This window comes from Ambystoma mexicanum, chromosome 3q (genome assembly GCF_040938575.1).
Source record: "Ambystoma mexicanum isolate Mex_15411 chromosome 3q, UKY_AmexF1_1, whole genome shotgun sequence".
Classification (NCBI taxonomy): domain Eukaryota; kingdom Metazoa; phylum Chordata; class Amphibia; order Caudata; family Ambystomatidae; genus Ambystoma; species Ambystoma mexicanum.
Window position 1 is genome coordinate 1,127,765,283 of NC_090926.1, and position 14,983 is coordinate 1,127,780,265.

The 14,983-nt window shown below is 50.2% G+C and overlaps 1 protein-coding gene across 2 annotated transcripts in view; it reads left to right on the forward strand.

The window, feature by feature from the left end:
• Nucleotides 1-14,983, forward strand: part of MCOLN1 (mucolipin TRP cation channel 1) — a 639,103-nt gene that overhangs the window by 348,427 nt on the left and 275,693 nt on the right. For both annotated transcript variants that reach the window (XM_069603920.1, XM_069603921.1), the window contains exon 8: nucleotides 9,429-9,535. In XM_069603920.1, the coding sequence (XP_069460021.1) occupies nucleotides 9,429-9,535 (107 nt within the window). The remainder of the gene's footprint in view (nucleotides 1-9,428; nucleotides 9,536-14,983) is intronic.

The following is a 14,983-nucleotide window of genomic DNA, read 5'->3' on the forward strand; positions in this document are numbered from 1 at the left end:
GCAAGCACCCCAGAGTCCTAGAAATGCACGAATGAAGTGTCAATAATAGTTTTTGAAGCTAAAGATCACTACTGTCCGCCCAGCAGAAAGGGAGTTCTTAAAAGGGGCAGTGCTGCTACGGCACTGGAGACAAAGGGGATCCGATTCTGCGATGCCATTCAGCTGTTCGGTAGAAGATGGCACGAGTCCAGTTGCCTGGGAGTGCATACATTGTTAAATAGGTAGATGGGGGCAGGCCTGTAGTTCCTCAGAATCCCATGGATCATGAAGTTATTTTCTTTGGTTTGAAGAGCATCTTTTGTGACAATTGGTCACACACCTTACTGGTTAATGCCAGTTCAGCTGGTTCTGCTGGGTCAAGGGGAGGAGTACATGAATGCTCATGGTTTCCTCTGGTCTGATGAGCAGGCTGAATCTGTTGATCAGAGCATCACTTTAACCTCCAGCTTGATCTTGGGCAGTTTACCGGATCAAGGTTTCCCCACACTGTTTTTGGGCTCCAGTTGCTTCTTGGTACTTGTCCCAGTCAACGTTTAGGTGCAGTTGTTCTTATTTTATAGGAACATTCCAAGGTGAATGGAGGTCTCTACATTTGCACTTTGCAAGTCCTGTCTCAACATGTTATTTCTATGATTGATATTTTGAGCAATCTTATTGCACTGTGTGACGCACAAATGAAGCGGCACACGCGTGTTGGTGTTTTTCACCATTTCTCGTTTGCTTATTGTTTCTTAGGTCGTCTTCTGCTGTCCTAGGCGGGAAAGAGCTTGGTTGAAGTTTTCTCTTTGGCAGGAACCATTTGTTTTCCCCGCAGAGGCACCAGAGTGGGAAGTGGGGGAGGAGCCTAAAACTATGCAGCCCTTTGTCTTCCATTTTGCCTGAAAGGAACCAGTTCCCACTGGGGGGCTGCCTGTGCTGATTGGACAGCCAGCCACCCCTTTCTGTAAACTGCAGGGAGAGTTTGCAGAAGTTATGCTGTAGTTCCTGATAAATAGTCTGATCCCGGAAGCTGCTGACAAGTCAACTACTGGAACCAAATCCACAGAAGTTGAAACAGCTGTAACCATTTCCAGCGACTGGAGAACCTGATGTCTAACCCGGAACCTGAAGTAGCCCTTCCTTCCAATCGACCCGAGGATCCCGAATGTGGCAACTACTACCCAGAGGCTGGTGAGATCCACTAGTCTCAAGAAGACCTGAAAAATGAGCCATCTGTTGCGTGGCCTTCTGCTGGGCCTCCAGAGACATGATTTGAATCCCTCAAGTCCACTCACCAGAGTGCAGGACCAAGAGAGTGAAGATAATCCAAACAGCGATTTTCACCTGGTTCCTGTAAAATGGCATCAAATCCACAGAGCCGCGAGAAGCTGTGAAGAATCCTTTGTTGGAAGCTTCCTCTGGTGACTGCTGCTGCAAGTTTCCGTACCGTTTTCCTCTTCAGACCAAGCATCCAGGGGCTGCGTCCTGTGCTGCTGCATCCTGAAGGCATCCACCTAGAAGCTCTTCTTTTCTGCTGAGGTACTGTGTTATTATGGGTAATACTTACCTGAATTTTGTGTGAATCCTGTGAGGCTAAGTGGGTGATTCAAGTGTTTGGGAGTTTGTCCATACCATTTGCCCAGACCTGATGCTTGGACGCATATAAGGGAGCCTTCTGTAAGTCCATGAACACTTGCAACTAGCTCTAAAGTGACTACTTGTCTGAAGAGATATCCTCTGGAAGCCTGACTTTCTGGCATCTGAAGCCTATTCTGACCTGCCTACAGCTTGCTCCTAGACCACTAGGGTCCCTCTACTGCCTCTGCGAACACTCATGCTTTACACTAGGGAAGGACTTTAAAAGATAGGCTTTTGTCTTGAAAATTATAACAAGTGTGAAAATTACTTCTTGCTAAAGAAGCTAGTGTGGTAACTATATCTCTGTAATAGAATAAGTTGCTAAGTGTCCTTCAGTTTATACTTGCATTAAAGTTGCTGGATGCTGCTTTAATAAGTATTTGAAGTGTTTTACTTACTTTGAATGGTGTATTCCCCCTTCTACAAAGTAATAAGTACTGTTTTTTATTATTCTTAACTGAGTGTAAAAGCTTACCAATAGGGTTTACCTACTTTGAATAACTGAGTGTTCTTCTTGTAGTGTATTAGTTGGATTTTGCTTTCCTTGATCTGCTTCAGTGCATTTAGAAAGGGGGCTTGGAGGTAATACTCGTCTTTGAGTTGCTTTTAGCCCCTCTGAAAAGTATATGGGTCCTTACTTGCCCTGAACTGCGTATTGCCTTCTTAAGTCTTAAAGTTCTTACTTACCTTAGAACGGTATTCTAGACTTCTGAAATGTATCCTTGGTATAACTAGCTATTAGCTAGTAGATAGTTAATGTAACAATAGGTAATACTGACCTTGAATAACCTTTGCTCTTCTTAATCTGTAATTGGTTTATGTGTTCCCTGAATTGCTTTAGTGCACTTCTAAAATAGTTAATTGGTTTATTAGCTGTCCATCAGTAGCTGAATGCCCACATGAAAAGTATGAATTATATTACTATCACTGAACTGTGGTCTTAATAGTAATGTTGGTGGTGTAACTGTGTCCATTCATAATAGAAGAAGAAAGTGACATATGTTGCAAGATACTTGTAACAGTGTTGGTCTAATTAAGTTATTCTGTAATTGAATAACACTTTTATTACCAATAGTCTCTACTGCCCTTGAACTACTTAAGGTATTCCAAAAGTAACTAACCTGGTCTTTTTCCCCAAGAATAGCATTCTGAATGTATAACGAATGTATAACTATAGGTTTGACTGGCATGGAACTGCTTATTGCTATTCTTAATAAGGTTATACTTTGGTTTTAAGTATTAAGTTGGTTCTCCAGCATGGGGTCTGGCATGGATTCACATGCTCATGAATATTCCTCGTCGTCAGGCCGGGAATCCTCGGTATAGAAAAACTCATTATCAGTTTCGTTTCTGATCTGTCTTTCTCAGTAGTAACCAATCACTGGTCTCTGGGTCATACTGCCCCCAGCCAATGACTGCCCTCTCCCTAAGCCTCCCCCCCCCCCGGCAGCCATCCTCAGATTTTTACCGCACGTTCAAGTGTTGGGAGTCCTCGTGCTGTAGCTCGAGTTTTTGCTGCGTTTTCACGCTTTTTTCAGGAGATTTTCTCATTTTTTTGGTTAAATAGAGCCTCAAGCTCCACCGTTTCTACTTCCGATCAACGGGGATCCGTTTTGGAGTTTCTACGCCCCTCAAGGGTGAAGATTTCGTCGAGTTGCGCTTTTGGAGGATTCCAGAATTTCCGAGGCCTACCCGGACATGGCCCAGAAGAAAGGGAGCTCGACGCCAGGGAAGCTGTTCAGGACCTGCCCTGGATGCCAGCTTCAGAACGTTTTCAAGGAGGACGAGCATTCGTTATGCCTCTACTGTCTCCATGGGGACAAGACGCACAAGGAAAAGGACTGCGCGTTTTGTGGGAACATGTCGGAGCGGACCAACTGGTTGGAAGGCAAGAGCCCGCCAGGCGAGAAGAAGAAAAAGAAGTCCGAGCGGTCTTATAAGTCCTGTGAGGGTGCTCTGGCGACGGGGGCCCAACAAAAGGCTAAGCACCGCGAGTCCGCGGGCACCGGGAGCGCCGAACGGTCGGGCTCCTTGACTGCCAGGCAGGGCGCATCCTCCCCGGTGCCATCGACCACGAGCCAACGCTCTGGCTCGGGTAAGAGGAAGTCCGAGAACCCGGCGAAGCTTCTGGAGAGGCCCCGGTCGATCTCGAAGATTCCGGCAGAGGGGGAGCGAGGCTCAGACCCTCATCCCAAGGTGAAGGCCCCAGGCGTACAGAAGGTGACGTTGGCCTTAATTCACCCTGCTAAGACCTCGATTGAGGATGTTGCCACGGCCCTGGCTCAGCCTGTGGAGGCTACACCAGTGGAGGCGCCCTCAGGTACCAGAGTCTCCCTGCCACCGCGGAGGGAGTCGTCTTTCAGGCCCATCGAGAAGACCCCCACGAAGTCCTCCTTGGAAAGGGTGGGGGAGGGGTTGGTGGCCGTCGTGGATATGGGCACGACCTCTGAAGAGGAGCTCATCCAAGTCGTGGAGGAGGCCCAGCCCATCGGGAGGGATCCCGACGAGGGCGACGGTGACGCAGACGACGGTGACGCAGACGAGGCTCCTCAAGAGCCCTCGCTCCCGTCGTTTCCGGCGCCGCAGGACACCTCGGCGGCCATTTTGTCAGCCATCCAGTCCTTATGCTCGGAGATAAGGACTAGGTTGCCCCTTCACCCGACGGAGGTACCTGAGCCAGACCCGACGGGGGAACCGGAGCCAGGACCTTCGGAGAGCCCACCATTTAAGAGGAGGACGACACATCCTAGGCCTCCTCTCCCGCCTCTGCGGCCTTCTCTGCCTTTCCCCCGGTCCACTACCCACGGGGATGATACAGGCATGGACACAACTACGACGGGTACAGATGACGACGGAGGCGACGATGGGACGTGTCCCCCGTCGCTCCCTCCCCGGGCAGCCCCACCCGACGAGATTGGATCCTTCCATGCTATGATTTCCAGGGCATCCAAGCTCTTCCAGCTCTGCCCCGAAGAAAAGAAGAAGGAAGGGTTCCTTTACCAACGGCGCAAGGCTAAAAGGAAGACGGTCCTCGCCATACCGCTTCTTGATGACATCTGGGATGAGGGGCTCGCCCTCCTCAAGAACCCTGCCACGGCTCCTGCGAAGAGGGACTGGTACGAGAAGAAGTACCGGGTCCCCGACGCTGCCCCCTTGTGCCTTAAGGCGCAACCTACCCCGGATTCGGTCATTTCGGTGGCGGCCAAGAAGAAAGCGGGGGGGGGCCATCGGCCTCGACTTCAACCTCCCCGCCGGACGGCGAGGGTAGGAAGCTGGATGCGATGGGACGACGGGTCATCTCATCTGCAGCGACGACCATCAAAGCGGCCAACGCCCTGGCCATCGTAGCCCGCTAACAGTGAGTTATGGTTCAAGATCGCCCCTCTGTTGGACTTCCTTCCGGACGCCAAGAGGACTGAGGCCCTGGAAATCATACAGGAAGGTGAGATTGCCTCGGACCACGCCATTACTGTGGCTACGGACATCGCCGACACCGGTTTCCGTCAGTGGGCAACAGCGTTTGCCTGAGACGACGAGGATGGCTCAAGGCGACGGATTTCCGCTAGAACGTACAGACCAAGGTTTTGGACATGCCCTTCGATGGGAACAACCTTTTTGGCAAGGCGGTTGATGAGTCCCTTCAGGCGATCAAGACGGACACGGAGACGGCCCTTGCACTAGGTGTGCTCCAACAGCGACGGCCGTCCTTTCGGAGCTCCGGAGGCAGACAGGGTGCCTCCAAGGGAGCCGGCAGCAGCTCCTCTACGTACCGTCAAGAACTTTGTTGCATGAGGCCTACAGGGGACGCGGCAAGTCAGGTGGATCCCGCCGTCACCAAGGTGGTTAAGGAGGCAAAGCGGCCTCCAAGCAAGATTGAACCGACCGTCGGGTGGGGCCCCCGCCAGAGCACCCCGGTGGGAGGCCGGCTGACGAAGTTCGTCGGCGTGTGGGAGTCCATCTCCACCGACCGTTGGGTGCTGGACGCCCTGGCCCTGGGGCACGCCCTCGAGTCCCACAAGAGGTGCCCCCGCATTCCTCCCGTGGCCAGGAAGGAAAATCACGTCCCTCAACTGCTGTTGGAAGTAAGGGCGATGCTCAGTAAAGGTGCCATCGAGCTCGTTCCAAAGAGGCTTCGGGGCTCCGGAGTTTACTCAAGATACTTCCTCCTAAAGACGAAGACAGGAGGATGGTGTCCCATCCTGGACCTGCGACGACTGAACAAATACATCAAGGCACAGAAGTTCCGGATGGTCCCCCTCCAGCACGTGCTGGGACAGCTGGAGGAGGGCGATTTCCTGTCGTCGTTGGACTTGGAGGATGCATACTTCCACATCCCTATTCTAAAGAGACACCGAAAGTTCCTCAGGTTCGTGGTCAAGGGGCGGCACCACCAGTTCAAGGCCCTCCAGTTCGGATTAAAATCGGCGTCCAGGGTGTTCACCAAGCGCCTTGTACCGGTGGCGGCGCGGCTGCGCCTGCAGGGGATCCACGTCTACCCCTACCTGGACGACTGGCTCATACGGGCAAGGACAAGGGAGCTCGCCGTGGAACACACTGCGAAGACCGTCCAGCTGCTCACGGACCTGGGGTTCTCCATCAACCTTCCAAAATCCCACCTGGTTCCGTCGCAAGTCGCCCTGTTTCTGGGAGCACAGCTTGACACAGTGGTGCGGCGGGCCTCACCGTCGGAGGAGAGGATAAGGACCATCCTGGGAAAGGTGCAACGTCTGCTGGCCACGGACGTTGCCAGAGTGAGATCTATCAAGTCCCTCCTCGGAATGATGTCCTCCTGCATTCATCTGGTGCGCCACTGCAGACTTCGGATGCAGCCCTTGCAAGAATTCCTCAACGCCCACTGGATCCAGACGAGGGGCAGCTTCGAGGACAGGATCCTGCTCGATGAAGCGTTCCGTCAGGCGATACGATGGTGGGGTGTCCGCTCTCATCTGACGGCGGGAACAGGTTTACTAGCCCCGGCCCACCGGTTGACGGTGACGACGGATGCCTCCCTGGAAGGTTGGGGAGCGCACACCGGGGGTCTCCACGCGAGAGGCCTTTGGCTCCCGGAGGAGAAGACTCTCCACATCAACATCTTGGAGCTCAGTGCAGTGTTCTGGGCCCTCAGGTCCTTCCTTCCGTCCCTCGAGGGCAAGGTGGTGAGGATCTTCACCGACTACACCACCACGATGTTTTACATTCGGAAGCAGGGCGGAACCAGATCCCCTGCCCTATCCAAGGAAGCCCAGGATCTGTGGCATTGGGCCGTCGCCCAAGGGATGTTTCTGGTACCCTTTCATCTGGCAGGGATAAACATCATCGCCGACTCACTCAGCAGAGAGCTGCGCTCGTGCCAGGAGTGCGAACTGCGCCAGGATCAAGTGGACCGACGATGGGGCGAACCCCAGATCAATCTCTTCGCGACATTGGCGAACTCCAAGTGCCGGAGGTTTGCCAGCAGGTTTCCCCAACCAAGGAGCATGGGCGATGCTTTCTCGTTCCCTTGGGACGGCCTGTTCCTTTATGCGTTCCCGCCGTTGCTACTCCGGCTCGTCAACCAGCTCAAGAGGTCCCGGTGCAGGATGATCCTCGTCGCACCGGCGTGGCCGAGGCAGATCTGGTTCCCGGACCTTCTGGACTTGTCAGCGTCCACACCAGTCAAGCTACCGACGGACGCGGATCTTCTCTCCAGAGAAGGAGGCGCCATTCTTCATCATGAACCAGAGTCGCTGAACTTGCAGGCCTGGCTCCTGCAGCACTAGAGTTTGGAGGATACGACATCCCGGCCGACTGCAGAGAGGTTCTTGCGAAGGCCAGGGCATCTTCAACTCTCAAGTGCTAAGGACACAAATGGAAGAGGTTCTCTGTCAGGAGCCGTGCACAGAAGATTAAACCTCTGCGGATTACGGCCCCTCAAGTATTGCCGTACCTATTGTCCTTGGCAAAGGCTGGCCTGTCTCACGCTTCCATCAAGGTACATCTGGCTGCCGTCTCACGTTACACCAGAACTACAGTACGGGCGTCCTTGTGGTCTCATCGATTGGTGAAGGAATTTATGAAAGGACTGTTCCGATCATTCCCGCCGGTGAAGGCCCCTGCCCCGGTGTGGGAGCTCAACGTGGTGCTGACTAGGCTCATGGGGGCCCCCATTCGAGCCTATGTATTCAGTGCCGTTGAAGTTTCTGTCGTGGAAGACAGCATTCCTCGTGGCCATCACCTCTGCACGACGAGTGGGAGAGATCCAGGCCCTGTCTTGCAAGCCTCCATACTTGACTTTTCACGACACGAGGGTGATGCTAAGGACGCACCCCTCCTTCATGCCCAAGGTGCCGTCGGACTTCCACCTCAACGAGCCCTTGGTGTTGCCAGTTTTCTTCCCGTCGCCTTCGTCGCCGGCTGAGAGGACTCTGCACTCGCTGGATGTAGCTAGTTCTACGTGGACCGCACAAAGAGTTTTCGGAAGACATCACAGCTGTTTGTGAACTTTGGACCTGTGAATCAAGGGAAGGCTCTCTCGAAGACTTCCATTTCCAGATGGCTCTCCGGCTGCATCATGCACTGTCACCGGTTGGCAAACCGACCGTTGCCAGGCCGTCTGAGAGCCCATTCGACCAGAGCGATCGCTGCTACTACGGCGTTCCTGTCTGGTGTGCTCCTGCTCGACATCTGCAGGGCTGCTACGTGGAGGCCGACAGACACCTTCACGAGATTCTACTGCGTCGACCGGGATTCCAGGGAGGAGTCCAGAGTCGGACAGGCAGTGCTGCGCAACCTGTTCGCCTAAGGTGAGCCTGATGAGGAGGTAAGAGTTGCTTAATGTTGAGTTGTTGTATTGCTTGATATTGAGCCTTTTGCCACCTCCCGTGGTTGTGCATGTGTATACTGCAATGTATTCTTATATTCATGAGCATGTGAATCCATGCCAGACCCCATGCTGGAGAAGGAACAAGTTACTTACCTGTAACTGTTGTTCTCCAGCATGGGTCTGGCATGGATTCACATGCGAACCCTCCCACCTACCCCTCTGCGGCTCTTCACTTGGTCATACTGCCACTTCACGTGCTACCAAATCTGAGGATGGCTGCCGGGGGCGGGGCTTAGGGAGAGGGCAGTCATTGGCTGGGGGCAGTATGACCCAGAGACCAGTGATTCGTTACTACTGAGAAAGACAGATCAGAAACGAAACTGATACGGAGTTTTTCTATACCGAGGATTCCCGGCCTGACGACAAGGAATATTCATGAGCATGTGAATCCATGCCAGACCCATGCTGGAGAACAACAGTTACAGGTAAGTAACTTATTCCTTTTTATAATTGTGTGATAAATGATGGTACTTACCTTTTCCACGATTTATCTTGGCCTACATGTATTTATAATCATTATTTTTACAATACATATTGTTTCAGTATTTCTTTGGATCATATGTATGCTACAATTTCTTTGTACTAAGCTACAGCCCTCTCCCCCTCCTAAGATGAGTCTGGCTGCTCTGTCCATGCTAGCTACGTTCTCAGGTGGCACAGCCTTCTACTAAGAGTGGAGTTTTTGTACTGCCTCTGATATGGTTTTTATGAAGAAAAACCTTCACAAAATATCAAGAAAACTGCTCATAAACCTTAAAAAATAATATTATGGGACCTGATCATCTCGTCTCACCTGATACCTTTACTGGGATCAGTGTCCAGTGAAATATAAATTCATTGTGCTACGTTTCCTGCTGATTGTGGCGGTATCCTAGTCTTTGGTGATGCTACTTGTACCTGTTGGGGGATTTATAACGTATTCCATGTTTCTCTTCTTGCCTCACCATAGGGGACAACCATCTGCGGCTAGTGTTTGACATCCTGGTGATTATTATCTGCATCCTATCCTTCATCCTGTGTGCGCGCTCCATCTTGCGGGGGCTGCTGCTTCAGCATGTAAGTAGTCCTGCTCTAGCATTGGAACTTGCTCCATTCTGCAGCAGACCTTGCTACAGAACTGATGTTCCTTCAGTTGACAGGTGTCAGTTTTCTATTGCCTTGAGCAGTTGCACCATTCTCTGCGGTGCACTGCTACGCGAAGCACATGGTGCTAGTTTAAGACTACCTGCCTCCTGCTGCTTTTCCTGTGTGTTCACACCCTTCTTGGGGCACAACCTCTTGTGCTCTCTACCCTACTTGCTTCCTGTCCTTCATATTCCGCCTTCCTGTGTTATGTCGTGTTTGCTACAGCACATAAGTAATGCCAGCTGATTGCCACTTGTATTTGTGTAGTCCTCCCTTGTGCTCACAGCCCACAGGCATTCTGTATGAAAGAGAATGACGTAGAATTGTGAGGAATCCTCATGTTTTTGCAATCACAGCTTGAATTACCTCCACAAATCTAGGAAAATGGCTATTCTTTAGCGTCTGAGGCTCACCTAGCGGTAGCTGTGTTGGACCACTTAATACTGGCTTTTTGGGAGGGTAGTTGGGTAAACGATAATATAAAGTAATCCATTGTTATGTTAAGTTATTTTGCATTTATATAGCGCCTTATATACCATTGGTGTGGTCTGAAGGCGCTGGTAGGTTGAACGCCCTTGGGAACCGAAGTTCAGGTCAGTAGAGAGAGTAGAGAGAGTCAAAGGTGCATGTGAGCACTGGGTATGCGTGCAGCTGGTGCGGTATTCGTGTAATAGCTGCTTTTTAGCGGTAGGTGTGGTGGTTGAGAGATCAGGAGTATGTGTTTGTTCTGGCAGGATTTATCCAGACCGAATGTGACTGCGTTAGGCCTGAGGAGAACACCTGGCTGGAGGGGGGGTGTAATCAGCAGTGATTACTTAGAATGATGGGGAGTGAGCGGCGGATGTTGGTATGAGGACAGTTATACCGAATGGTGTCATAGTATCTCTGTGTTCTAGTTGAGTGGTGGTGTAAAGAGGAGAGTAAGCGTGGTGATGTGATATGTTTGGGCTATATGCTCTTTCAAACGTTCCCTGCATGCCAAGCCATACTATGTACGTCACACAGTTCAATGCGCTCCAGTCCGTTCCATGCACTCTTATTTATTCCATGCACTAGAGTCTGCTGTCTGCACGATGCACTCATGCATTCCAGTCCGCCCATGCGCTCCAGTCCGCACTAATACTCCTGACAGTCCCATGTATGCACTCCTGTCCGCCTCATTCATGCATTCCTTTTCAGGCTCATGCATGCACTCCTGTCCGCCACTCGCACTCCTGCCCGCCACTCGCGCTCAAAGCTGCTCTATTTTCTCCACGTCCTCATCCCCTCTATGCCCTCGCCCCCTCTATGCCCTTGCCCCCTCTATGCCCTCGCCCCCTCTATGCTCATGCCCCCGCCCCCTCTATGCCCCCGCCCCCTCTATGCCCCCGCCCCCTCTATGCCCCCGCCCCCTCTATGCCCCCGCCCCTCTACGCACCCGCCCCCTCTACGCACCTTTCCTAGAGGGGTTTGTGTCAGCCCACAAACCCCAGATGTACAGCAGGTTATACCACACTAGAATCTCTGAACCCTGCCATCACTCAGTGGAACCTACATACAGCAGTACAGGGAGAGCCCTTTAGGGAAAACTAAGTACTTAGTGCATTCTGGCATCAAGGCGTGTGATCCGTCATGGGGACACATGCAATATTTGCAAATTTGAGGAAGCCTCATAAATGGATTTAAAGCATGGACTCTTTTCAGCAGACTTCATACCACTTTTGGGTGACCTGGATCACTCATAGTAGTCTTTTATTCTTTTATTTTAAACAATATCCAGTGTTTGACACCAGCATAGAGAGACATCCCATTGTAAGTTGCACTTTGTAATGTTTCCAGAAGTAAAGCATGAGTGCATGAGACCTAGAGACCTCAGCCGTCACCATGCTGTGTTTGAGTGGTTTGTAAAATTCAAGATAGACCAAAGCCTCTTTTGAGCAGAAAAGCCTTTACTTTCTTGCAATCCAGGGCTGCTCTATCTGAATTATGAGTCTCTGGGAACTACTGCGTTAGTTGTGGAAATTTATTTTCTGCCATTAGCATCCTGGCGCCATCTCCCCCCATGCCTGCTTTTTGTTTCTTTCATCCCCCACTTCCCTCCACCCTACATCCGCTCCTTCCCCTTGCCTCCCGCAGGCTGCCATGGAAAGGGAAGAGAGGCTCCGCACTGAGTCCCATGTCCCTTTCCATGGTGGCCATCCTTTGTAAAGGATTTTCCTTCGTATAGTGGGATGCTGCACGCATACCATTGAAAGAAAGACATTTTTGTATTTTTTTTTTCCCCATGGTTACCACTTTGTGGGTGCTAATGGCCTTAAGCACCCATTCCAAGGGCTAATGGATCGGAGCCCTAGTTAGCTGCCCTGGCTTCGCTCGGTCTGTTAAATTGGGTTGCCGGGCCATTATCTCCTGTTCCGGCCTTTGTAGCAGGGGCTTAACGCCACATTGAGGCCATTTCTTGGGCTCTTGATCTACTGTTATCCAAGTCGTTCAAGTGACAACTTTCCAGTTTTGAAAGCACCTAGGAAGAGTTCCACGAGAAACTAGTGCACCATTGTGGAAACTATTTTGGCTTTGGTCCCCTCAGTTAGCTAATTAGCACTTTAGATGTTCTTGCTTTCTGCTTTCTACTTTAATCTAAACCAATCCAACACCATACTGGTTTCAAGCAGATTGTCTTGATCAATTATGAGCACATCCTTTTCAACTTTCCCTATCAATTTCCCTATCCACCCCACTGATGAAGGCATTTCAATGGTCTCACAAAGTGAATCCCCTGGACTATTCTCCTCCTCCGACTTGGGGGTCTTGCACACAAGCCTTTTGAAGCTGTGACTTCTGAATATGTGATGTGTCCTGGGAAATGGCATTCTTGCTCTTGGTTGTCAGGGAGATCTTTCTTTCTGAAACTTTGCCACCATTGATTTCGGTGCAACCCCCAACATGTCTGTTTTGGAGTCCTGCCTTTCCTTGGAGGTAAGTAAAGACTTTTTAGTTTCACTTACATGATTAGCATACTTATTTTGGGTGCACTGGTGTTAGTCTTATGTTGTAGAGTTCATCCTGGGACAAGACTTTAGAAAGCCCACCTTTAGTTACAGGGTTACACCCCCTCTGGTTTAGCCTGAACTAACCAAAGGTTTGGTAGCAATGGCTGAGCAGCCAGGCTTAGTAGCCAGGCTTAGTCTAGGAGAGACGAGGGCTGTAGTGAGGCACACAGAACTCAGAGCATACTTCGTTAAAGGAAACACTTGTACACTAGCAGTTATGAAAAGAAAATAAATATATATTTATTTTATATACACTAAGACTTATAACACTTAAGTAAGCTAAGTACTATCACACAGTAGTATTAAATACAGAATCCTTGCAATATCCTTAGGATAAAAAATACTTAAGAATATTTCTAAGGGAACATAAAAAGTGGCAGAAATGTCTGAAACATGTATGCAAACCTTAGACCAACTTTTGTAACTCTAACCCGTGCTTAGCCAAGCTGAAGAAGTCCAATCCCATCCTAGATAAGTCTCACACAGTCAAAGGGGGCACTGGTCGTCCAGTGACCAAGGGCTGAGGGAGAAAAGGCAGGTAAGCAGTGGACAAAGCAGAGTCTATGAAGATGTTCTTCAAATTTACAGGTAGTATCAGTTAACTTTCTTTGGATAAGGAGCACAAAGGGATGTCCACCCCAATGTATCTCAATGTAGACCAGGAAGGGGATGCAAGTAACAGCTTAACTGCAACCCTGTGAAGCACAGGAACAACAAAGCAGGCCCCAGGTAAGTATCGGGGGCAGAACAGTACCTTGTAAGCGACGAAGCTGGTGCTGCAGAATGGTCCCCAAGAAGAGATGACAGCAGACCCCAGTTCAGGATTGTGGTCTTGGCAACTGGACGCGACACGGACAGGCAAACGGTCCTGCTATCCCCAGTGAGTACTGACACTCCCTGCTCTTCCTACCCGCTAACTGTACCTGCCTTCCCGAACAAAAAAGGTTCTTAGCACCGCTGAAAGCCCCCAGAGCCCACTCTCCTAGCGATCATGATTTGGTGCTTGCCGCATCCAGTTTACTTTGATGTCGGCGCTCACTAAGTACCCTAGCATCGGGACCACTGTGCCTCTCGTGTTCATTGCTAAACCTCCATACTCAGTTTACTATCACTCTAGTGCATCTGGCCTACTGTGTTACTGCATTTAGCCAATTACGATTCTAGTGCATCTGATGTTACTGCATTTAGCCAACCATGACTTAAAGGATTTTAGCCCACTGTAATATTTAGTGCATCTACTGTGTTTTTACTGCCTCCGCTTACTGTGTTCTTAGTGCGATCTTAGGGTGCACTATCCACAGTACCTCCCCACCCCACATCTAGCCTTTGTGATCCTAGGGCTTAATGAGCCACCTCGCCTCATACGCCTGGCCATATTTGCCCTCCCTCCAACAATGCTAGGCTGGCTACTAGTAAGGTAGAAGAAGGCTCAAGTAAGTCAGTCATCATGGACAGGGATTAGTAAAAGCTACTAGTAAGGTAGAAGAAGGCTCAAGTAAGTCAGTCATCATGGACAGGGATTAGTAAAAGTACAGCCACCATTTTAGGCAAGTGCTGACCCCTGTGTCCTTACTACAGCTCTGCAGGCAGCCTGCAATAAATGTCCACAAAAAGTCATGCAAAACGGTACACTGCCACCAGCCTGTTGGATGAACTTGGAACAGTAACTAAAAGTTACCGGAAAAGAGAGACCATTGTTGGGTGGAATTTGCATTTCTGTGCCAATTCCCTTTAACCTTAGAGACCCCAGCTCTTTTGCTTGACTCAGGGCTTTTTAGATCTTTATTTATTTGGTAATGCGCACCGAACCCTTAGGTAGCTGGGCGCTACAGGACAAGTAAACTTAAAGCTTAGTTACAACAAATACATTGGGTACAAACATACAGAGATATAATTTGCTACCACTTGCAGGTTACAGTGAAGGGGTGGAGCTGTAGGTCACATATTACATATTACAGTCAAGTAATGCAGTGGGTAGCAGATGCAGTGAGTGTGGTGGAGCCAAGGCCAAGAATGCCATAGGCAGCAAGAATGGACGTGAAGCAGAGATAACAAAGAACAGGTGCATTCTTAACTAGCCTTCTAGCCAATAATACAAAAGACTACTCACAAATCTTATTGTTGGGGGACTTTAATCTAGGCTTTAACGACCTTGATAATCAACATGCCCAATCAGTAGCAGCCCTGCTGAAGGATCATGGGCTCACACAAAAAGTCCTTACCCCCACCCATATCAAAGGAAGGACTCTATTGGGTGGCCGATCTGAATTGTAACTTTGCCATTACCAACATTGCCCCACAATCTTGGACTGACCACCATCTAATCACCTTCTCTGCCACACTAGATCTC